This window comes from Rhinolophus sinicus, chromosome 15 (assembly GCF_057876585.1).
Source record: "Rhinolophus sinicus isolate RSI-liver-muscle chromosome 15, RSI-T2T, whole genome shotgun sequence".
Lineage (NCBI taxonomy): Eukaryota > Metazoa > Chordata > Mammalia > Chiroptera > Rhinolophidae > Rhinolophus > Rhinolophus sinicus.
The window spans coordinates 27,496,999-27,520,977 of record NC_142515.1 but is presented as its reverse complement, the minus strand read 5'-3'; the positions used below and the strand labels follow the sequence as shown (position 1 = coordinate 27,520,977).

Sequence of the window (23,979 nt, the reverse complement as noted above, 5' to 3'; positions counted from 1 at the left end):
AGATATGGCTGTTCAGACAGGGAGCTACAGGGCCAGCTGCCCTATGAGATGATTGGGTGACACAGGGCAGGGCTATTTACAGTTTATCCAGGGTTCTATCAACAAAGGCAGGGAGGGAGGTCATAATTTTGTGGGGTACACAGTTCAAACTCCTGTTTCAGCAGTACTGCATGCTTTTAGTCTTATTTCTTAAAAAAGTCTTATTCATTGTACAAGGTTCAGGAAATATGGAAAATTATCCATAATTCCACAATCCAAAAGTAGCATTGTTAGAGGGTATTATGCTAAGTGAAATAAGTCAGACAGAGAAAGACAAATACCATATGATTTCACTTATATGTAGAATCTTAAAAAACAAAATAAACGAACAAACAAAATAGAAATAAACTCCTACATACAGAGAACAAACTGATGGTTGCCAGATGGGAGAGAGGATGGGGAGAACTGAGTAAAAAGGGGAAAGGAATTAAGAAGTACAAATTGCCAGTTATAAAAACAGTCACAGGGATGTAAAGTACAGCATGGGAATATAGTCAATAATATTATAATAACTATGTATGGTGTCAGGTGGGTACTAGACTTATTGGGGTGATCACTTCATATGCTATATAAATGTCTAACCACTATGCTGTACACCTGAAACTAATATAATATGGTATGTCAACTATAATTGATGTTTTAATTTAAAAATAAATAAAGATGAACTGCGAAAAGAACAGCATTACTAACTTTTTTGTATTTCTCATTGCAGCATTTTATTTTGTGTATATGTGTTTTATATCATACTGTAAATAACATTTTACATCTTGTTTTTCTCGTTTAGTATTATGCATACTTCCTTATATCATAAAGATGTACCCAAAATATTATTTTAAAAGTTTCTATTTGTATATGCATATGATGGCAAACTATACATCAGTTAAAATGAATAAACCAAAGCTTCAATGTATCAAGAAATAATTCTTAATATAAGATTAATAAAAAACATAATTTGCAGAGTCATAAGTACAATTCAATTTTTGAGAAGTAAAATATCAAAAACAATATTATATATTGTTAATGTTATCAGATATGTAAAAAGTGTAGACAAACAGATAAAAGGAATTTTCTCTGGGGAAGGAGGAAAGCGGTCGAAATTAGGGAGGGGTGTGCAGAGATTTGGTTTCTATAATTTATTATTTCTTTAAAAAAAGATCTGAAACAAATATGGCAGTATCTTAAGATTTATTAAATCTTTGTGGTGAATCAATGTGTGTTCATTACATTCTCTTTCCTCCATGTTTGAAATATTATAGATTCTCATTTCTTAAATTAACAAACTTTACTTTTTGGAGCAGTTTTAGGTTTATAGAAAAGATGACAAAAAAGTACAGGGAGTTCTCATATACCTTCTCACCACGCCCCTCATCGCGCGCGCGCGCGCACACACACACACACACACACACACACACACACACACACACTGCTTTCCCTATTATTAATATCTTGCCTTAGTGTGGTATGTTTATTACAATTGGGCCAATATTGGCACATTTTTATTAACTAAAGTCCATAGTTTACATCAGAGTTCATTTTTGTGTTGCATATTCTATAGGTTTTGACAACTGTAAAATGCCACGCATCTATCATTACAGTATCGTACAGGATAGTTTCACTGCCCTAAAAATTACCTGTGCTCCACCTATTTGTTTCTCACACCTCCCTCCCTCCACCCAAACCCCTGGCAACCACTGATCCTTTTACTGTCTCCACAGTTTTGCCTTTTTCAGAAATGTCATATAGTTGGAATCATACAGTATATAGTCTTTGCAGGTAGGCTTCTGAATAAATTATTTCAAAATCAACCATTTAATGAAGAAGACAAAACCACCAGGAATTTCACTATTTTGAGATAATTACTGTCAATCATGCACACAATGTATCTTTTTTCATGTAAATGGCATCATAGTGTGTAAAATATTGTTACCTTTGTTTCCTTCACAAAGAATATATTATGAAACTTGTGTGATTCAAATTCTCTCTTTTTTAAGGCCTTTAAGAATGTTTTGTGGTGTGGAATATTAAATCACTGAGTTAACCAATAGTTAAATACTATTGGACTCTCAGGCTGTTTTCATCTGCGGCAGGACTTTTTTGTGGACTTGGGGAGCCCCTCTTAAGCTGGAAAAGGCCCTTGAAGTCTCCAGAGAATTGGGAATAGTCAGCCTTCCAGATATGTGTCACCTGGACAACAGGCTTGACATTAGCTGCGAGTTCCCTCCAATCAGTGATATTGTTTACCTATTTTCCCCGCTCCATTGCCAAACAGAGAGTCTAACGCCCACAGGGTTCTTGGGAGAACGGGGATCGAATGGATCCGAGGTGCCCCTAATCAATTTACCGTGGGGTCCTCTCTAAGGAAATTCCTGGACCACAGAGAGGACTGCCTTCTTCAAGAGCTTGTATTGTTCACTAGAAACCCAAGAAAGAGATCAGGGAGCCCTGTTTTGTAGAGCAAAGCTGCATGGGCGCCGTGAGGAATTGGGAGGCTGGGATTGGGTGGGAGCAGAGGGCTGTGGGCGTGTCTGCAGAGAGGCTCCAGCCTGGGACAGTAAGAACCTGCCCACAGCCCAGCCTGGGGACTCAGGCAGTAAGTGACTGGAGTCTTGTGTAGTTGGAGGAAGTGCTCGTGGGCCCCTGACAACATTATTTTTTTCAGTCAGTTTAATCTTACTGGTTGAGAACTTGGGGTCTGGTATGGGACTTCTGGTTCAAACCTCAACTCAGCCACCTCAGGATATTTGACTTTGGTTAAGTGGCTAAGCCATAACGGCCTCAGTCCCAAAAGGGGAATAAATGAACACCACCTCAAAGAGTTTTCGGGAAGGTTAAATGAGATTATAGATGCAAAGTGGGAAGCAAAGTGCCTGGCACTTAGTAAGTGCTCAGTAAATGTTAACAAAACAGCAACAACATCAGCTGAGCGTCTGTTCTGTGAAAAAGTAAGGTGATCCGTCCGCAGGAGCGTGAGATAGCCAACCCAAGAAAGTCAGCATGATGCTCACAAAAACACTTTCCTTCTAGAGAAAGGCCCAGCACATTTCACAACACCAGGCATGGCCTAGATTCAAGTGGGTGGGGAACTATAGGAGCAGGAAATAGCAACACCCTACTCAGTAACTCCAAAGGAATCGGAGCTACTTTAATGATTTAATGATTTTTGTAGGCTACCCACCAGTCCATGTACATTCCCTTGTTTTTATATTTATTCACATATGTAGCCATCGCTAGCTCATACCTTTTGTTTGGTTTCTAAATCCAGCCATCTCAGATGGGTTTTTAAATGGACACATCCCCTAGTTCTACTTCCCATCCAATGAGGGGATATTTATCCATAATAGCCCTACATGTGCTCGTCTAATCTAAGAGATATTCCAGATTCCTCTCCTTCAGTCATTTCCAAGCAAAGCGTGTCAATTCCACCTTCAAAACAGATCTTAAATCTCTCCTCTTCCTGCTATCACCATTGCCACCTTTCTTCTTCCCTCACCTAGACTCCTGGCCCCTAACTGATCCTACTTCCACATTTCTACCATACAGTCTGTTCTCCCCCAGGAACCAGGGTACGTTTTCAAAATGTAAACCAGATCATGACTGTCTCCCTGTGTTAGGCTGAGTTCCCCAGAAGCGGACCCTAGGACAAGGATTCATGAGCAAGTGTTTTATTTAAAAAGTGCCTCAGGAGAAACCAGTAGGGGAGTAGGGGAAGCTGCACCGGGAACCAGAAGACCCAAACAAGAAAGGTGCCTGGAAGCCTGGACTGCCTCCAGACTTGTTCCTCCTAAGAAGGGCTGGGCTTTCATACTCCCTCTCTACTAGCCAAGCCCTGGGCCAAGGAGGGCTGGGAGGCGCTCTCTGAGCATATGAGCAAAGAGCTCCTGTGGCCCAGGGGAACGATGATGCAGGATCTGGTCCTTGTCGCACAACTGCACAGCAGCTGGGGACTGACACACAGAAACCGCAACAGGGATCCTTGGCGAAGCACTGGCAAGGTCCACTCCACTTCCCTCTCTTATTTCCTACCTCGGGTCCTTGTTCATTTCTTTCATAACATAGGTCATGATCTATAAGTAGGCTGTATCATTGTCTCTATATTGACTTATTATCTGCTTCCCCTATGAAAATGAAATATCCAGGAGAGTAGTGAGTGTGTTTGTCTTGTTGCCTTTTCTATGCCGGCCCCTAGAATAGAGATGGCACATTGTGGGTTCTCCCCCAAAATTTGTAGGGATGGATAAATGGATGATGGCAGTTTCTACAGTGTCAAGCAGCTCCCCCCACTTCCAGAAAGCCTTAACTGCAAGTCTGACTCATGGCTGAGCTATAAGCAGCTTCTGTGTCACAACAACCAGTCTCCTCTCTGGAACAACTCAGGAGATGATTACGTCTTCTATGTCAGTCCCTCAAATATGCAATGTCCCACCTTTCCCTCCTCCAGACTAATCAACGCTGGCTTCTCCAAAGGTTCCTCATTTGATGTGGATTTTAGAGCCACTGGATCTATAATTTCACTAGTCTGATAAAATTCTTTTCCCCTACCCACACAACACATAGCAATCCCTCCCATGCCACCCTGAATACACCCAATCTTGGAAGGTAAACTGGGTTAAATCAGATAAGAATTTGGAGGAGCAAAGCTGAAGATTACCAGCCAGCGCTCCAGAGCCAGCAGGCCAGGGGTTGAATCCCAACTTCACGTATTGTTAAATGACTGATTTTGGGCAAAACTTTACTTCTTCATTTGTATAAGGGGGGAAATAAGAGCAACTACATAACAGAGTTGGTGTAAGGGTTAATAACACAGTGACGGTAAAGCACTTAGTAGAGTGCCTGGCACATCTTTAAGGACTTGGAGCTTTCCCAAAGCTGACCTAATAGGTCTCTGTGCCCCCACAAGCTGCTTTCCCCAGTCAAATCCTCCTGCTAACCCAGCTCCATCACAGACACCTCCAGGCTCCTTCAGTCATGCTAAGGCTTCCAGGTCCTGTATCCAGATGTCTTCCTGGCTCTTAGATCTTCCCATTTTCTCATCCTCAATCTGCCTCCGGATTCCGCGTCTCTGTCCTAATCCTGGCTACTCATCCACATAGCCAGTCTCCCTTTCTCCTGTGCTTGTCCTTCTTGCTCACTTAATTCTTTCTTGCTTTTTGTTCTTCTCCCTCCATCTTTCTTTATATCATGGAAACTCTAACCAGTAAGGTTATTTTTTTCATTTTTCATTTTCTATTCTTCCTCCTACCTTGGCTCCAGATAGCCAAGAGGAAATGGTCAACCTGGGAATAGCAAAGTCGGGAAATGCTAGTTCTCTCACCACAGGCCTCTTAAGCTACACAGGCCATTTTTCATCTGCTCCTTGCCACAGACTAAGTGGTAAAAATCAAGGCCGGAAGGAGAGCCACTGGCAGCAGTGAGGACAGAGAACAAATAGGAAGCTGTCTTTCCTGCTCATCTAAATGTATGTGTCTCATTGCTTTCCTAGCCCATTGCGTCAGTAACAGTTGTCTGTTACTTGTCTGTTACTACAGTAAGTTGTCTGTCTTGTTGCTGATTTTAATGGAACTCCCTCTGATATTTTTGCCATTAATAATGATTTTTTTTTCTAGGTTTTGTGCTCAGTAGCCTTTATCCTATGGAGGGAGTTCTCTTCTATGTCTCGTTTGCTAAATTTATATAATATGTAGTGGTGGTTATTTAGCTTACGTTTCTAGGTTGGAAGCATAGCACTGAAAAATCAAGGTGATATGTAGGCTGGCTTGGGAGGTACCCTGGGAATAGCAGAAGAAAGAATTGAGGCCAAGCGGGCAGGCTGGGGGATGATGGAGCGTCCTGTCCCGCGGGATTGTCATGGTGTGATAGCAACTCCTCATACTCTGCTCTTTAACTGTGGCCTTGCGATTCACACTCCACTGGACCTCAGAGGGTAGCAACGCAAAACTTGCCTCTAAAGTTCTCCTTTCTTCTTTTATTAACATAAATAAGCAATTCTGGATTTTCAAGAAGCGTTTGGAGCTTCTTGAATTGGAGCAGATAACTGAAACTCCATCCCTTTTCACGTGAAAGCTTTTTGGAGGTGGATCTGATTCTGGTTTTCCATTCCAATCAGCTGCTGTGAAAGCCACTTGTTCTTGCTGTGGGCAAATCAAGACTCTTTTTCTCCCTGATGGAAATTCAGGAAGGAAACCAAATAATTCCCAACAGAGACAAGAGTTGACCACAGTACCATCCAAAACGGCTTTTAAAGATTTCAATCTTGCATGTGAGAACTTTGGCAGCCGAGGTTGGTTACTCGCTCTACATTGTCAGCTAGACAGAAGGCTTGGGAGGAGATGTGGTTCGGCCATTTTGACAGGAAAATCTTTTCTGATGGAGAAGAGGTTGCAGCTGAAACATTGATGAGGGGCACTTTAACACTGTAAAATTTTTCTGAAAGCGTTTGTGACAAGCATCCAAAATAAAATACGAAACACTCATAGGCAGATACTTCTCAATAAACCAACCTGCTCATACCGCAGGATTGGTGAAAGGAAGGGACCTTCTGACATAAAATTACCCAGTGAGGCATCTATGGATTGCTATTCTACCCCGTTATATGATAGCTCTGGGGTTTTTTGTTTTGTTTTTACCATGATTGATGGGAAATTGGCCACCCTGTCCCTGGAAAACCAAGAGTTGACTGTGCTTTGTTTCTTTACTGAGTTTCACGCTTAACTCCAGAGAGTTGAGGAAAATAAGTGCTAAGCAACCTGTCATAAAGGGAGAATTTAAACAAACTGCTAATGTGTCCGACAGCTTTGGAATAGTCTCAGAGGTGGCAAGTAAATAAAATCTACGAAGAAAAATTGAAGGAACTGGTATAGCTCAGCCTTAAAAAGAGAAGGTGACAGGCTTACCTCGTAACTGTTTCTAGTACAGTAAATGAGACCATCTACACACTCCAAAGACACCTTCTGTGCGCAGCTGATGGTGGTGTACTGGAAAATCGCAGTGGGCTTAGCTTAGGAAAACTATGACCCAGTCTCACTCAGTACCAACAGGTGACCTTGGCAGTCTCCCTGTCTACCTCAGTTTCCACCTCTGTAAAAGTAAAAAGCTGGGTGCCTTTGGGGTTCCCAGCCAAGACTTCCTTTAAGGTTCACAAAGGAAATGTTTGGACATTTCGAACCACTCCAAAGATACAGTACTTTGAAATTATTACATAATAAATGCATCTATTTAGTGAGCAAAATCATTCAAACACGGAGCTCTTTAGGAAAAAGAACAATAAAAGAGGTGCTCAGTGAAGAGAGTTTGGGGACCAGGCTGTGAGACACTCTAGAGGAAGGGTGGTGCCTGTTTCATCTCAGAGAACTCAGCACTCAGTATAGTACCTCCTTAAATACTCAGGAAGTTTCAAACGTACGCAGATGCAGAGAGAACATATGTACCTATCACCCAGCCACTACGAACTCATGGGTTTAAATGTATATAAGGAGTTTGAGTTCAATGATGTTATAATCTTTATTGATTACCCCATCACTGGCCACTGAGATTGCGGGGTCCTCTAATGTGCTCCTCGGCCCTTTCGGCCCCACTCCCGTGGTGTTTGAGGTTTTTCCTTTCTTGTTTCTTTCCCGTTTCATTGAGATATAATTGACACCTAACACTGCATTAGTTTAAGATGTGTAACCATGATTTGATAGATGTATATATCCCAACATAATTACTACAATACATTAACATCCGTCATCTCACACAGTTACCATTTTCTTTCTCATGAAAACTTTTAAGATCTACTCTCTCAGCAGTTTTCAAATATCTAATACAGTATTATTAACTACAGTCACCACGCTGTACTTTAACAGCCCCAGCACTTATTCATTTTATAACTGGAAGCTTGTAATAGGTTCATACTTTCTGTGGACTCCGCTTCTGAGATACTGTCTCAGAGATAATGTCCTTCTCAGCAATGCCCTCAGACCACAAAAACAGGAGCCTCGTCCTTGGCTTTGCATATATACACTGAGATACAAAGTGTTGTTTCTTCTTTTTGGGTCTCATAGGAAAGTGTTCTGTAAGGTAGGTAAGGATTGTGTCAAGGAGGAAGGGGATGTGTGTGGGCTCAACTGGTCCCCTTTGGCCAAGGATGAGAGCGAGACTGCCAGTGAGTGGGATGGGGTGTGGGGGATGGGCGATCAAACCATAGCTTCTGGGGGCCGGCCCGGTGGCTCAGGCGGTTGGAGCTCCATGCTCCTAACTCCGAAGGCTGCCGGTTCGATTCCCACATGGGCCAGTGGGCTCTCAACCACAAGGTTGCCATTTTAATTTCTCGAGTCCCACAAGGGATGGTGGGCAGAGCCCCCTGCAACTAAGATTGAACACGGCACCTTGAGCTGAGCTGCCGCTGAGCTCCTGGATGGCTCAGTTGGTTGGAGCGCATCCTCTCAACCACAAGGTTGCCGGTTTGACTCCTGCAAGGGATGGTGGGCTGCTCCCCCTGCAACTAGCAACGGCAACTGGACCTGGAGCTGAGCTGTGCCCTCCAAAACTAAGACTGCAAGAACAACAACTTGAAGCTGAACGGCACCCTCCACAACTAAGATTGAAACGACAACAATTTGACTTGGAGAAAAGTCCTGGAAGCACACACTGTTCCCCAATAAAGTCCTGTTCCCCTTCCCCAATAAAATCTTAAAAAACAAAAACGAAAACAAAAACCATAGCTTCTGGATTGGGGAATCAGGGAAAGAGTACCTGCTTCAGGTTAAAGCTGGCCCCTCAAATCAACCCGAATGGGTACCTAGGCAGAACTGATTTCCCCGTGACTACCTCCTGGCCCATTCTCCCTCCCTCACTCCCTGCTGCACAGTTGGGATGGTGTAGTTTGGGAGGCACCTAGAACTGGAAAGTAAGGTGTGGGGGGGCAAGGACAACCTGCCGCCCTAACTCTAGGGGCGCTTGACTGGGTTCAGTCCCTATTCAGGTTTTGGGTGCATCCAGTCACCAGCCGGGAGTCCTGGGCCTAAGGCCCGCCAGCTTCTGCCCTACCCCCTGCCCTAGGATATGACTCAGGCATTGGGAGCAACCCAGGCAGAACCTGGTTCCTTTAGCTTCCAACTCTCAATGAAGTGGGCTATGGAGGAAGAGAAAGGCTTGGTTGGGAGCATGGGACAGAGATGGGTGGACCTCGATTTATAGTTTTTAAAGATCTAGATATATGATACATGGGATATATGATACCTGGCACTTTTGCAAATGTCAGGGCAGCATTAGTCCTTCTGGCTGAGACATTCCAAGTCAGTGTTTGGATACCCAAAGAAGATGTAGACTTCATATTGTGTTTCCCTGAAAATAAGACCTAACCAGAAAATAAGCCCTGGCATGATTTTTCAGGATGACATCCCCTGAACATAAGCCCTAATGTGTCTTTTGGAGCAAAAATTAATATAAGACCTGGTGTTATGTTTGGGGAAACACAGTAGTTTAGCTCAGTCCCTTGCCCCAGTCTGTCCTCTTCCGTTCCCCGTCATCCTGGAAAACAGATTGCCTATGGCATTTCTGAATTCTAAGCATGCTTAGCATTTGGCTTGGGGCTGCTGCTTTTCATTTAAAGGTGGAAACCAGCAGTTTGAGAGGAGCATGGTGGGAGGATGAGACACACCTAGGGCTCCCCATCGTTCCCTGCTTTCCTCAGAAGGGTCCTGATAACCAAGGGAGATGCTTCTCCATTGCTACATCTGTATGACCTTGCCACAGCTGATTAATCAGAGTGTGGACACCTCTCCCAAATGCTCTCATCTGGAAACTCCAAAGAGAGAGATGCAGAGGCTGAGCATTTCTGAAACAAATCATATCAGTGGCATGAGGTCCATGGATGCTGGCCGCTGAGGTGTCTGGAGTTGTCCTAAGTCCTTCTTTGCCTTAATCTTCTTGTTAATCTCTTCCTTCAAATGGTGACACACTCAATAGCCTTCCAAAAAAATATTATTTTTGTTTATCAGTGTGAGCTAACCTACATCAGTTTCTATTGCCTGTATGCATACCCACAAACAAACAAAAAACCCTTAACTAAAACCATTATTAGAAGGAGCATTGGATAAGCCAAAGCACTTGGATTCACCCCTTTCACACTGACAACTCCATCCCTGTCATCACAGCTTCAAATCCCAGACTTATCCTCTGCCTATAACCAGAACTGAAGCAATAAGGTGAAATAAAAATTATAATGATGAAAAAATAATAATGATGGTAATAATAATAATACCTTTTTAGCACTTTTTATATCAAGAATTGTGTTAAGTGCTTTACATAAATTATTTTATTGGAGCTAATACTCAAAACAACCCTGGGTTCGTTAGGATGCTTTTGACTCTACATAAGAGAAATCCTAAACTCAAAATAGCTTAAGCATAAGGAAATTAGTTATTTCATGTGTAACAAGATGTCCTTAGCAAGGGCAGCCCCAGGGTTGGTTAAATTAGAGGCTTGATGATGTCATCAGGGACCCAGGTTCTTGCCATCTTTTTGCTCAGTTGGTTTGGGTCTCCAGACTAGCCCTCCTCCTGACTACAAAATAGCTTCTGAATTTCCAGGCATACAATTGCACATGATAATGGTTAGCAGAGGGATGGTCTCTTCCTTGTATCTCTTTTTTAAGTATAAGGAAAACTTTCCTAGAAGCTTCCAGTGGATCACCCCTCTCATCTCAGTTACTGGGACTCAGTCTTGCACTCATGCCTAACACAACCATTGACCAGGGAGCAGGATTACTCTGATGGGCCAAGTTCAAGAGTAATTCACCCTTGAGTTAAGAGGGGAAGAGGTAAAACACTCTGAAAAAACAAATGAGGCCTTTTTGAGCAAAGAAGAAAGAAAATTGTTAGGTACTTTACAAACAGCATCTGCTGCAAACCTTGTGAGACACACAGGAGACATAAAGTGACTTGCCCAAGGTCAAACAACCAGTTAATGGCAGATGTGGGATCTGGACTCAGAATTATCTGTGTCTAAAACCTGCTCTCTTAACCTATATACTCTGAGAGGCAGTCCTCACTAGATTTTTTTGCCTCTGAGGAACTCAAGTCACTAAGGCTATCCTGGGCATCTCATGAGAACTGGGGTGGGAGCTGCTAGTCATCAGATTCAACAGACCAAGCAATGGATCAGACTTACTAGCTAGTCCAGCATCTCATTCAATCTCTTCCCCCAGGGGGAATCTCTTCACTCCATTCTCCTTCTCATGAAGTGGAGAGGGAATTTAGAACAACGTAAACTCAGCGAGCAACAGGCATCAGTCCCAGAGTCCTGGCTTTCTAAGTGAGCATTATAAGTGAACAAACATCCCTTTCCATGTCCTTCCATTTCCCCTCTTATTCTGTTATTGCCCCCTTTGGGGAATTCCTTCTCCCCAACTTCAGTCATTTGGTTCTGGTGGGGCTTTCAAGGACAGTGCCAAAGGGTGACATCAAAATAGTGGACAAATGGGAAAGCACAGACACCAACCATTCAGAAGGGTCACTTGCCACAATGGTAAAGCAGGAGAAGGAGGCCCCTGGCTAAGTCAGCAAATCCTTTAGTTGTTGGATCATGGGGAAGCCAGGGTGTCTCAGGAAGGGCCAGATGGCTGTGGAGGTAGAAGATAGGGAACTTAGGAGGCTTGGGCCAGTAGGTATTTACCAAAGGGTATGGAAATATTTCATTTAGTAAATTCTTAATTTTGGATATTGCATTTATCAGTTCTAGAATGTCTATATCTGATTCATCTGATTCTTTTTTCAATAGAGTCCAATTCTCTGTTGAAATTTGTCATCTTTTCATATATTATGTTCTTTTCCTCTATTTTCTTTAACATGTTTATAATACTTATTATAAAGTCCTTGTCTGCTAACTTCAATATCAGAATCATTTGTGGGTCTGCTTCCATTTGCTGCTTTTTCTCTTAATTATTGGTCATACTTTCCTTCTCTTTGCATGTCTCAAAACTGTATAACAGAACCACAGAGGTTGTAGATGATGTTATTTTCCTCCATTGATGATTCTCTTTTTCTTCTCTTAGCAAATGTCCCATGGGGAAAACTGGCCATGTGTTTAGAGCCCCTCTAGATTCCAATGTTATGTTTCTCTAGATCACATTGACATTCAAAACCTCTACCAGTCTCTCTCTGTCCCCATTAAGACCTCATGCCCAGGCCAAGTTCTATCCTAGGCCTGAACCGACATTTGGCAAATGTCCCCAAGGAAGAAAATGGTCAGAGATGATCAGCTCATTTAGAAAAGGTTCTTTCCTCTCCAGAATCTTAGTTCATTAATTTTAGTTACTGCTACAACTCTCCAATGTCTTTTAAAAATGTGATTTTTGTAAAGTATCCAATTTTTTCTAGCTATTTCAGCAGGAACATTGGATTACTACTACATATTACATCCTAGCCATTAGAAGTCCTATGAAATTATTTAAAGATTTACCCAAGGTATGGTCATGTAGGTATGACCTGAAATGTCATGATAGATGGCTGAATGAACCCAGTCATGCCCTGGCCCTCCTCTGTATCTCACTACAGTGAGGACAGGTGGCCCACATAGACCAACCAGATGGAAAAGCGCAGACAGTTCCTCACTGGAACTGGTGGCCAACAGACTTCTCATTTTTGCAGTGGGTGGGAAGTGGGACAAAGCTGTGAAGCTTCCACTGGTTATGTCCCATGCTCATGGAAGCAGCCAGTCTCCAGCAGGAGGAAATGAAGCCCTCACACAGAAAGGAGAGGCACAGGCACAGCCAGGGGATGGTGGAGTCCCTGATTCCTGTCACTCATGCTTACTGTGGTTTGCTTACTTGAGCCCCAAATTTCTCCTTTTTGCCTGAGTGAGTTCCAGTTTCTTGAGAGGCTAGGCCAGGTGTTTTTGTTTTTGTTTTCTGCCCTTGGGCTTTATGAGACACCTTATGTCTATATAATACATTATCTTTTTCTTCTTAAGCAAGGTGGAGGTGGTTTATGTTACCTGTAACTCAAACAGTCTTAACTAAGACTGCGTCTTTAATGATGGGCTGGTTTAGAAGGGCCTGGTGAAAGGTATCTCCCTCACTGCACAGAAGGAAGAGAGGGAGGATGGATGGTGATATTGCTGAGATCTCAGCTTTGGATCATGAATCCTCACCCCAGAGAGGGGCGGATGCTTCTGGATTCTGGACACGCAACCCACCATGGGAGGAACTTCAGACTTTCCTAGAAGACATCCAAATCAGCCTGCCAAAGCTATGCTCTTTCCCTTAAATCAAATGGGAAATTGCATTCTCACCCTCAACTATATTCATAGGTGGAGGGAACAGAAACAGGGGGATTCCTGTGTTTGCATATTTTACCCACCCCTGGGGCTCCCGACTTGCAGATGAGCCTCAAGTTTGCACCAGAGAGTAAACAAGATAGCTATTTGGACATCACACACCACTTTGCCAGTTTCCGTTCTCTTGAATTATTTACCATCTAATTGTCTGCATTGAAACAGAATCTGGAAACACAGAGTCGGCCATGTAGACTTAGTTGTGAGTTAGAGAAGGAAAACCAGAGTCCAGTGAAGTACCTGGAGCAGAAACGCCTCAGGATTTTCTGAAGTTCTTCAGCAAAGGGGCTGAAACCAGTGCAGCAGCAGACAGAGCCACAGGCTGGAGGTGCCCTGGAACTAACGAGTCCAGTCTCTCCTCTGAGGCCACAATCCCCATACAGGGCAGAGGCCCCTGGGATCCTGTCTGAACTTACCTCCTGAGCCTTGATTTCTTGTCTGCAAAAGACAGGCTGTAAAGGGGATGTGATGAAAAAGCAGCCTCTCTTTCGATTTAAAAGATTGTTATCACAAATTTATTTTCCCCATCGTACCAAGAATTTCCCAAAGGAATAAAGATTAGTAGCTATGAATACAAAAATATTCTAAAAATAATCCAAGCAGTAAAATAGAAACTTTGGAAAACTTAGAAGAGTGTAATGACAAATAAAACTCACTAGTAGCCTCACTACTCACTAAGAATTACTCAAAATATTTTGATACATTTTCTTCCAATCTTGTTTCTAACTTAATATATAGAATGTAATTGGGAAACATTAATTATACTGTTTGATAGCCTAGTTTTTTCTATCAACCCCATGTCAATAAATATTCTTTAAAAACAAGATTTTTAATGGCTAATTATTTTCAAATAGTTCACTGTAATGAGATACAAAATTCAAATATTAATTAGGGTTGCATGGATTCAGTTTGATTTCACATGAATACGTAATCGGGGTAGCGTGAAGGGTGCTGATAACAATACAGAGTCACAGACCAGACAGAGAGGATGAAAAACAGACCTAGAAGTAATTCTTCCCCACCAGGATGATTCCATGCTGCACAGTGAGCCCACACTACTGGCCCACGAACAGGAAGTGAGAGAAAGGGAATGATGGATGGATGGTCAAGGCAAGGGACGAATGTAAACATTCAGGTGAGGGTCTGTGAGTGGGGAGCAGATCCTACGAAACTCATGACCCTAGTCATGGAATTTATTAAGAACTGTTATTATGCTATTGCATATGCTATTACGGCCTAAAAACTATAGGCCAAGTGCCACCTTTATATTCCTTCCATTTCTCTAAATACAGTTTTTTTTCCTTTACATAGTTGAAACCTATAGTATGAATATTTTAAATATCTGTTGTTTTTTCATTTATACAAATTCAGTCTCTAGGTTTGATTTGTATGAGCTTTGGATAGAGGAAAAGGTATGGTGTATCAATTGAAAAAGACAATTTATTCATTTACTAGTTAGGGTCCTGTTTATATCACCAATTTTAACTCAAATCAATAATTTTGAAATTTTCAGAAAAAGTAGTCCACTTCATACAAGTAATTTTGGGGATGGAGAATGAAGGAGGAGGTAAACACATACACACTGTGGAGAAGGCCAACACCTCCCTTTTCCTCATAGGCAACTAGGGGGAGAGCAAGGAGGTAAGTAAAGGCATGTCGGAGAAAGTTGGAGAAGCATCCACACCTGCTCATTATATCAAGTGTCTAGAGACTCTCTAAATAATTCAGGTGCAGTTGGCTCCCTCCAGGGGCAGGTGTTGAGGAGAGTTTCCAGACAAGCATCTCTTCTTGCAAAACTGGAGCAGACTGAGGATCTGATTACTTGAAAAGGGGTCCAGTTAGTCGCTATGGCAACCTCCCTCTTCAGCCTTACAACTGGCCTTGGACTAGGGTACAAGAACCTTCTGGGAAAAGACTACAGCTGCAGCCTGCTATGGTGGTTAGGAGCTTTAACACCCAGCTGTCTGGGTTCTAATCCAAGTTCCACCACTTCCTGTGTGGCCTTAGGCAACCTCTCTGATCCTCATTTCTGTACCTGTGAAACACGGATAACAATGCCCTCGCTCAGCTTGTTGTGGCATCCAATGTGAGGCTTGTATTATAGTACCTGGTACATGGTAGATATCAGTGTCCCCACCTGATTTTCTAGGAAGAGATGTTTGAACTTTAAAGAGCAATGTCCAGAACTAAGCAAAAGCTCGTTCTTCGAACAGAATAAATAATAATAGCTAACCGTTACTGAAAGGTTTACCACATGCTGGATATTATGCTGAGTGCTTTACATATAATCTCACAAAAACCCATATATGGATTAATATTATCAAAGTTCAGAGAAGTTAAGACTTTTCCCAGGTCAAACGGTTAGCAAGTGGAGGAATCAAGGTGCAAACCCTGTTCTGTGTCTTACCCCCCCCCCCCCCCCAAAAGCCTGTGTTCTTACCTCTAGGTGAACGGGTCCCTGGAAGTTATTTACTGTCCCCGCTCTGCCTCTCCAGGTGAGCAGTCCGGGATGGCGGTGGGGCGAAGGGAGAACTGAGGGCCGGCTGACCTCCTTAGGTCCGTGGGGCCAGACTGCCCCCTAGTGGTAGAGGAATTTTGGGGCCAGATGGAATAAAGAGCGAGCTGCGACTCTTCTGAGGAGATAGTAAACACGCCTGCCTGGAGCCCATCTGTCTGGTTTGGTACCTTTCCATCGGCCAAAGGGTTTCTCCTAGGAATGGGGGTAAAATGGGTGGTAAAAACTGGGAGTTAAGGAAAAGAATTACCTGGGGGCAGAGCAGTTCTCAGACAGGTTAGGCTTTGAACCATTGGGAAGGTCTCTTATTTACAGCACTTGGCACATAGCAGGTGCTCGCTGAATAATGAATGAAGTTTTAAATCTCACTAAAGGGGAGTTCTGCCAGTAAGAACAGTTATACCGTTATTCATTGATTTTTGCCAGAAGCACTAGCAGACATTGTAATATGTAACCCACCTTCCACTCCAATAGACTCCAAGGGCATGTTCACATTCACAACTAGACGAGAGTGTTGAAACTCCTCAGGTTTTTAGAAATGAGCTGGGGTCAGCAATGATCAACCTAATATGATCATTTTAGGTTGCCACCTTCACACCAGTGTCCTTAATGGTTCAAGGATCTCAGAGAAAGCCCCCTACACCTCCATAATTTTGCCCAAGTAGTCCATTTCAATAGGTGGTCAATAGCCAAGCTATGGGAACAATCTAAGTGTTCATCAGTGGGTGAATGGATAAAGAAAATGTGACACACACACACACACACACACACACACACACCAAAAAAGAAAAAAAAAATCAAACTCATAGATGCAGAGAATAGATTGGTGGTTGCCAGTGACAAGGGGCGGAAGGTAGGTAAAATGGGAGAAAGGGGTCAAAAGGTACAAACTTCCCGCTATAACATATTAATAAATAAATCATGGGGATGTAATGTACAGCATGGTGACTATACTTAATATTCTGTATTGCATATTTAAAGGTTGCTAAGAGAGTTGATCTTAAAAGTTTTCATCACAAGAAAAAATTTATAACTACTGTGTTTCCCCAAAAATAAGATCTAGCCGGACAATCAGCTCTAATGCATCTTTTGGAGCAAAAATTAATATAAGACCCGGTCTTATATTAATTTTTGCTCCAAAAGACATATTAGAGCTGACTGTCCGGCTACATCTTACTTTTGGAGAAACACGGTATGTATGGTGACACGTTAACTAGACTTATTGTGGTGATCATTTCACAATATATACAAATATCAAATCATTATATTGTATACCTGAAACTAATATAATGTAATATGTCAATTAAGCCTCAATATAAAAATGGGTGGTCAGTGAGCACTTCTGTGCATGGTTCCTAGCTGCGCTCAATGGGGAATATAAAGACAGATATACCAGGTAGGTCCCTACTGCTAACTGTGGCTAACTCTAATAGAGCTTCTTTCATGAGATAGGTGTCCAATCCATTACCTGGTTCTCTCCTTATGGGTAGATGTTAGTCCTCTACTTATTCCAAATAAGGAAATGGAGGCTCATTTCAGTAAAACTATCTCAGCTAAGTTCACACAATTTATAGTTGGCAATGCAGGTTAATATGATTCCTGAGTGCATGCTCTTTCCACTCTGTCACTCGGGCTAATTCTCTGGAATAACAAGTTTCCCTTTCTAAAAGGCAAGTACTTCCAAGAGAATTACCCCCATCGAGCCATCAGTTTAAAAACAGATGGCTCTTCTTACACTTTGGTGGTTTAGCTTTCTCCGGCCTGATTTCCTACTGATCCTTGCTCTGTACTCTCTGGGGAAGGTCTACCACTCACTCTCTCCTCTCCAAAACTGCCCAGGAATTTTGCCTTTTCTCCATCTCTGACAAATCAATTTCGCTCTCCTCCATCCTACCACAAAACCAATCAATGAGCTCAAGGGAACAAAAGAACCTTCCAAGAAAATCCACAAAGCATTATGGGTAATTGTAGTAAACAGTGCTAACAGCTTGCCCAATAGTTATCCTTTTTTCTTCTTTATGAAGATCCTGGTTTTTGTTTGGGCAGGAATGTGCCCAGCTACAAAGTTGTATTTCCCAGCCTCCCTTGCATCTAGAGTCATCCACGGGGCCTCATCAAACAGTTCCTTCCCTAAGAGCCACATTGTTTAGGTGTATACATCCCACTCCCAGCTCCATGAATCAATTCGGATTTCTCCTCTACCCTATTTCCCTTCTCCCTTACCAACAGACTCTTACTCTTTGAATCTGCAATGTGCCCAGATTCCTTACAGATAGGGGAAGCCACAGGCCAATTCAACCCATTAGTTGGGCCTTCCTGGAAAGTCACTTAGAAGGGGCAGCTGGCACACACTCTTTTGCCCATAGTTCTTTCTCCTTCTCGCTATCTGGAAGGTAGTCCTGATGGTTGGGATACCACCGTCATGTGGATGGGGGCCTCATCCTAGGATGGAAGAGCAGAAACCAAAAGGAGCCCGAGTACCTGATGACATCATGGCGCCATCACCTCAGCCTACCTGAGATGCCTGCCTCCAGACCTCTTTTTACGTAAGACAAAAATAAACTCCTGTCATGGTCATCCCTACCTGTTCAGATTTTCTGTGACATGCAACTCAAAATAATTTCTACATTTACTGTAGTGATTGATTCAGGACAGTTTAATAAGTGTGAGGCTTAGGACTTCTGTGTGCTTGAGGTGGGAGGATAACATTTCTTGATCCCACTCCAGCGCCCAAAACTAGCTTAAGCAAAAAAAAAAAAAAGAAAAGAAAAAACGGGAATTATTGAATTGAGAATTGAATCTAGGGGACTCTAGCCACAGATGGAACTAGATGAGCAGTCTCTATATATCCCGTGGCTCCCTTTCCTGTGGGGGCTTCTTACATAGGCTCTCAGTATATGGAAGGATGGATACCATCAGCTGCACACCTCTTGATACCTAGAGTTATAAGTCCAGAGAAATATTAATAGTTTATTTTTCCTAATAAGCACAGTAAAAATTCAATTCCGGTAGCATGCTGTTTGGCCAAGTTTAAGTCACATGCCCAGCCCTGAAACAATCGCTGTGAGTGAGGGAACAGAGTACTCTGACTTATCAGGCCCAAGTCACATGACTACCACTAAGCATAGTGAGGCGGGGAAGATCAGCATCCCTCCCTGAATCACAGAGACTGAGCAGAATCACTGCAAATGGGACACGGTCCCATAAACTAAGGGACATAGAGCAGACAAATAACCCCTTATGAGCTAGTGCTTGGCTGCCCATCTCTTTCCACATGAATAATTTTATAAACGTCCCCATAATGTATATATTGTGGCATTGAGACACTTTTGTCTACAAGTAACAGAAAACTTATTTTATTTAAGGAGGGCACAGCTCACAGTGGCCCATGTGCGGATCGAACTGGCAACCTTGTTAGTAGCACCGCGCTCTAACCGACCACCCATAGAAAACTTAAACCCAAGCAAACTTGGGTTGATAAATAAGAACCTTTGCTATCTTACATAATATCCCATTTGCGGGAATATCCCCTTAGTGGGAAGGTGGGAGCTTCAGGATTGGTTGGGTCAGTAGCCGGTGTTATCAGGAGTTAGCAACCAGGAAAAGGAAGTAGACCAAGATCATAGGGGGTTTCAGAATAAAAAGCCCCCTTCCTATAGCTAGGAAAAGCCAGTACGTAGTGGAAGACTGCCTAGGTGGGGATACTTGTGAGGCTATGGCTGCCTCTTGGCCCTCTTTGGGGGATCTATTCACTTTTGGTGGAAAAACAGGGAACACTGATAGACCATGGTCTCTAGAAATGGACTAAGGCTGAGGTTGCTGTATAGGGAAAATCGCCTTGTTGGGTAACTGAGCTTTACCTGTGTTTTCTAGACCAAATCCCATCCCCATTCCTTGCCCTAAGAAGGGTGGCTTCAGTTGAGATCATACCATCAGGCATCTGGGATATAATACCTTCCCATTTACCCACATGAACCTCTGCCCAAACTGGCATATTCACTGCTCGCTAGACTTGTCTGTCATCCCCACCTCTGGATGTTTGCTTGCACCAGTCCCCTGCCTGAATGCTCTGCCCACTCCTTCCTCCTATGACCCGTCTCAGAGGCCAGATCCAGGCCTGCCTCCTCAGTGGAGTCTTCCCCAAGGGCCCCAAGAGGCACTTTCTATTTTAAGACTCCCGGGGCATTTGTTGTCTGGTTGGGAGCTGATTGTGGTATTTGCCATACAGTTTCAGGCAGGACTTTGTTTATCGCCTTTTCAGGCAAGCTATGCCAGAATTCCCCATTCAGAGGCCAGGGCAGGCAGGGTAACTTGCCAGACCATGTAAGGATTTGGATGAGAGGTAGAGTTTAGAACCAGCCTGGGAACATGTTCCACAGGACACCGTAAAATTCTTGTGCTCATAAAACATCCTCAGAGGATAAACATGTAAGGGAGTGCTTATTTCCTTGGAAGGGCCCCCATGAGACAAGAAATCTTTCAACTGCAGACTGTCAAGCACCAGGGACCCCAAGAACAGGAGCTGGATGGAGGGAGGGAGGTGAGGGGTTAGAGCTGTCAATGAAACAGGCGACCCCGAGACAAAGGGGCTGGCAGGGAGGGTGAAAGTGAACGAAGGACGCTGCTGTATGGGGACTGTGAGGACCGGAACATGGCATGCTCGTGGCAATCACACCCCTGACTTCAGACCATCACTCTGCTTTCAGTCCTCAACTCTGGAGCCTCATCTCTGTATTTCCTCTCCTCCCTCCCAGTCCGAGTCCTTCCCCGGGGATCTGCCTGTGCTGCTCCCACCGACACTGCCAAGGTGGAGGGCCAGGCTGTCTCCCAACCAGCTTCTAGAGAAGGCACAATGTGTAAAAGTGGGGCTGGGAGGGTCACAAGGGAGGGAAAAGGAAAAAGGGGGTAACGGCCAATGGGGGAGAAAACTTGAATCCTGAACACAGGCTTTTCATACGAATTTTATTTTTTAAAAAGGGGGAAAAGAATCCAAAGTATTAAAATAATCCTCTAATTTTGTTTTGGAAGGACAGGATGACAAAATAATTCGTATAAAAATTTCAAGCGTAATTGCTGTAGATACTTCATCCTGAAACTCGCACCTCCTGTCTGCAGTTTCAGGTTCCAGCTACATCACGGGTAATGCCAAATCTCCTGGATCCAGAGAGGCTGCAAGCATCTGGAATGCTTATATTTGCTCCACAAATAAATATAAAAGGTTGATCTTACCAGCGGAAATGATTCAGTCCATTTCTGTGATTGTTTCTGATGAGAATGCTAAAAGAGCTGTCCCTCTTCTAAATTCCAAATCTTTCCTTTTCAAAGATGACTACGAGTGTGAAAGGAACTGTGGAAAGACTTGTTAGGTATGGCTGGTTCTAGTACCAACCAAATGCCAAGGGAGACTTTACCTCATTGAGGTGATAAAAAGGTCAGAAGGGGCCCTTTTTCCATTGCCTGGTATGTGGGGAAACCGCACCTTTCTGTTTCTATAGGTGAAGGGAACAGGACCGTGCAAAGTCCCTACCTGTAGCAAGTAAGCAAAGTTCCTATCATTAGCAATTATTTTCTATATTAAAAAAAGAAAAAAGGGTGAGCTGGAATGCAAGTCATTAGCCATGACTAATGTTGCCAATCTGAACCCAGAAGCATGTAGGTATACTTTCCACCAGGCAGACCCTTCCCGGAAGTGGGAAACCAGACTTGGCTCATCCCGAGATTGTTAAGCCAAGTTTAACTGAAGATCTCTAGAATAGTCCAGCTCTTCTCTGCATGCTTTCAGTTGGTGTTTCTCTGAGGAACAGGGAGGTTCTCGTGAAGGTATTTTAAACTTCCATGCTCGGAGAAATCTGAGACCACGTGGTCCTGCCCTCGCAGCAGCCACTTAGTAGTAAGTAGTCCCTCGAGTCCTACTGGTCCCCGGGCATGGATTCGTGATGTACTGATTCCCACTTCAGCTCCTGTGAAAAAGCATGGATGAGGATGTGGCTTTTCCTGGCCTTTGCTTTCTGACCGCCCACCAGCCCCATATCTCCTCATTCTCTTCATTTGGTGCCCTTTCTCCCTGCCGACTCCTGACCCATCCTCCCCAGGCCAGCTTCAGTTGCACTGTCCCCATAAATGTGTCCGCTAGTCGCCATAAATCATGATAAGCCCCCTTCTTCTAATGAAGCACAATGCGTGGGCCTCCCTTTTGTACTTTATCCCCAGTGTATTCTGACAATGCTAGAAGTGCTCTGATACCTGTTCAGTGTCTGGACTGTGTACCATAATTTGACATTTGGGCATTTTTTGAGGTGTACAATTCTTAGCACATCTCTTTTTGAGATGTGCCCCAGAATTCTTAGCACATAGGCACTCATTAGACAGCTACTGAACAGCTGAAAGAGTACTATTCATTTCCCATCCATCTTGCTTCAGGCTCAAGCGCAGGGACATCAGGGGTTTTCCTGGGTCTGCCTCGGTGTTCTCCACCATATACAGTGGAGGCAGGGGTCCCTCGTTCATCACAGTTTTACTGAGCACGTGTTATGTATCAGGCCCAGGGGATAAAGTGGTGAATAATCGATATAGATCCTGTTTTCATGGAGCTTTTACTCTTGTGGACAAGGCAGCCAAGGAACAGTTCAGCAATAATTTCATGTGGTGAATGACTGCACATGAAAGGATGAAGGTGCTGTGACAGAGTGTGTGGGGAGGGTGGCTACCACACTGTAGGGTGGTCAGGGAGCATCTCTCTGAGGAGGTGCCGTTCCACTGACACCTGACCAAGGAGGAACTGGCTAGGGGAGGGGTGGGTGGAAAGACACTGCAGGCAGAGAGAAGAGCAAGGAAAAGACCTGAGTGGGGATGAGCTGGGGGCAGTGGTTGGCAAGGGCAAGTAGAGTGATGAGCAGATTCACATCTTGGTTTAATAACAGAGAGACCACGTGACTTTGGACACGTTGGCTAACCATCTCTCATGCTTCAGTATTTCATTGAAAAAAAATAAGGAAAACAATAGAATCCATTATGTAGAACTAAGTGAGATACTGCATATGATGCACGTAACACGGTGCTGGGAATAGAGTAAATGCTCAGTAAGTATTAATCGTCACTATTCATGCCTTTCACAGGAATTTAACTCAGAGTTTGAGCTGCTCTGAGAGGAGGATGGAAAGACAATGGAATCGCTTTTGTTCTCCTCCCCCCATCTTGGACTTTCACTTCAATGCTGGGCACCTCAGCCCTTAAACGTATGCTGCTATTTATTCTTCGAGAACGTGGAACACAAAGATCAGTGCAAGTGACGTGATAATTAAATCAAACCCCCAACATAATACAAACAGGGAACTAAAAATAAAGTGTCTAATGACTAAAAATAACTGAGTTAAAATTCCTTTCAATAATCTTTAACAACTCAGTGAGAACTATTTCTCTAGGCAGATTACTTATTCAAAAGTTCAGAGGGATTAAAATGTTTCAAGGGGTTGAAATACTTCTTGGATGTGTCATAAATGCTTTATTGGAGCTTTATAGAATGGTAATCCTAAAAACCAGAGAAGATGGTCTGAAAAATCCCTATGCTCTTGGGCATGGAGATTTTGTTATTAATGATGGAGGGGGAAGAGTGGTGTTTTTCTGAAGCTTTTTATTTCAGTCTGCTTTAGAAGTAAACCTTGCACCTCTGGGTCTACCTGTTTGTTTCTGATGCTGACATTTAACCCCAGCATAGGTCCTAACACCTTCTTTCGTCCTATCTTCATGGGGAATTCCTAGCTCTGAGGCAATCTGGCTCTGTGTCTACAGAAATGTCTGCAATGGCAGTGCTCTCAGGGACGTTGGCATGAACACCTGTCACAGCCTGGGTATGGAGACATGTGGTCTGCCCAAACAGTGATGGGCGCAACCCTGGCTTTGGACTTGCACAAATTTGGGTCTGCATGCCAGTTGCATGACTTTGGGCAAGTTACTTCGCTTCTCTCAATCTCAGTTTCCCCATCTACGAAAAAAGAAGAGTAGTACCCTTTGTAACATCTGAAATGCACAGAGCACAGGACTTCTACCAGCTCATGGTAGCTACTGTGTTTCCACCGAAAATAAGACCTAGTCGGACCATCAGCTCTAATGCGTCT

At 43.4% G+C, this 23,979-nt stretch overlaps 1 protein-coding gene across 4 annotated transcripts in view; it reads right to left on the bottom strand.

The window, feature by feature from the left end:
* Positions 1 to 20,808: 20,808 nt before the first annotated feature.
* Positions 20,809 to 23,979, bottom strand: part of ALDH18A1 (aldehyde dehydrogenase 18 family member A1) — a 38,505-nt gene continuing 35,334 nt past the window's right edge. For all 4 annotated transcript variants that reach the window (XM_088791916.1, XM_088791917.1, XM_019724758.3 and 1 more), the window contains exon 18: positions 20,809 to 21,825. In XM_088791916.1, the coding sequence (XP_088648042.1) occupies positions 21,644 to 21,825 (182 nt within the window). In that variant the 3' untranslated portion in view covers positions 20,809 to 21,643. The remainder of the gene's footprint in view (positions 21,826 to 23,979) is intronic.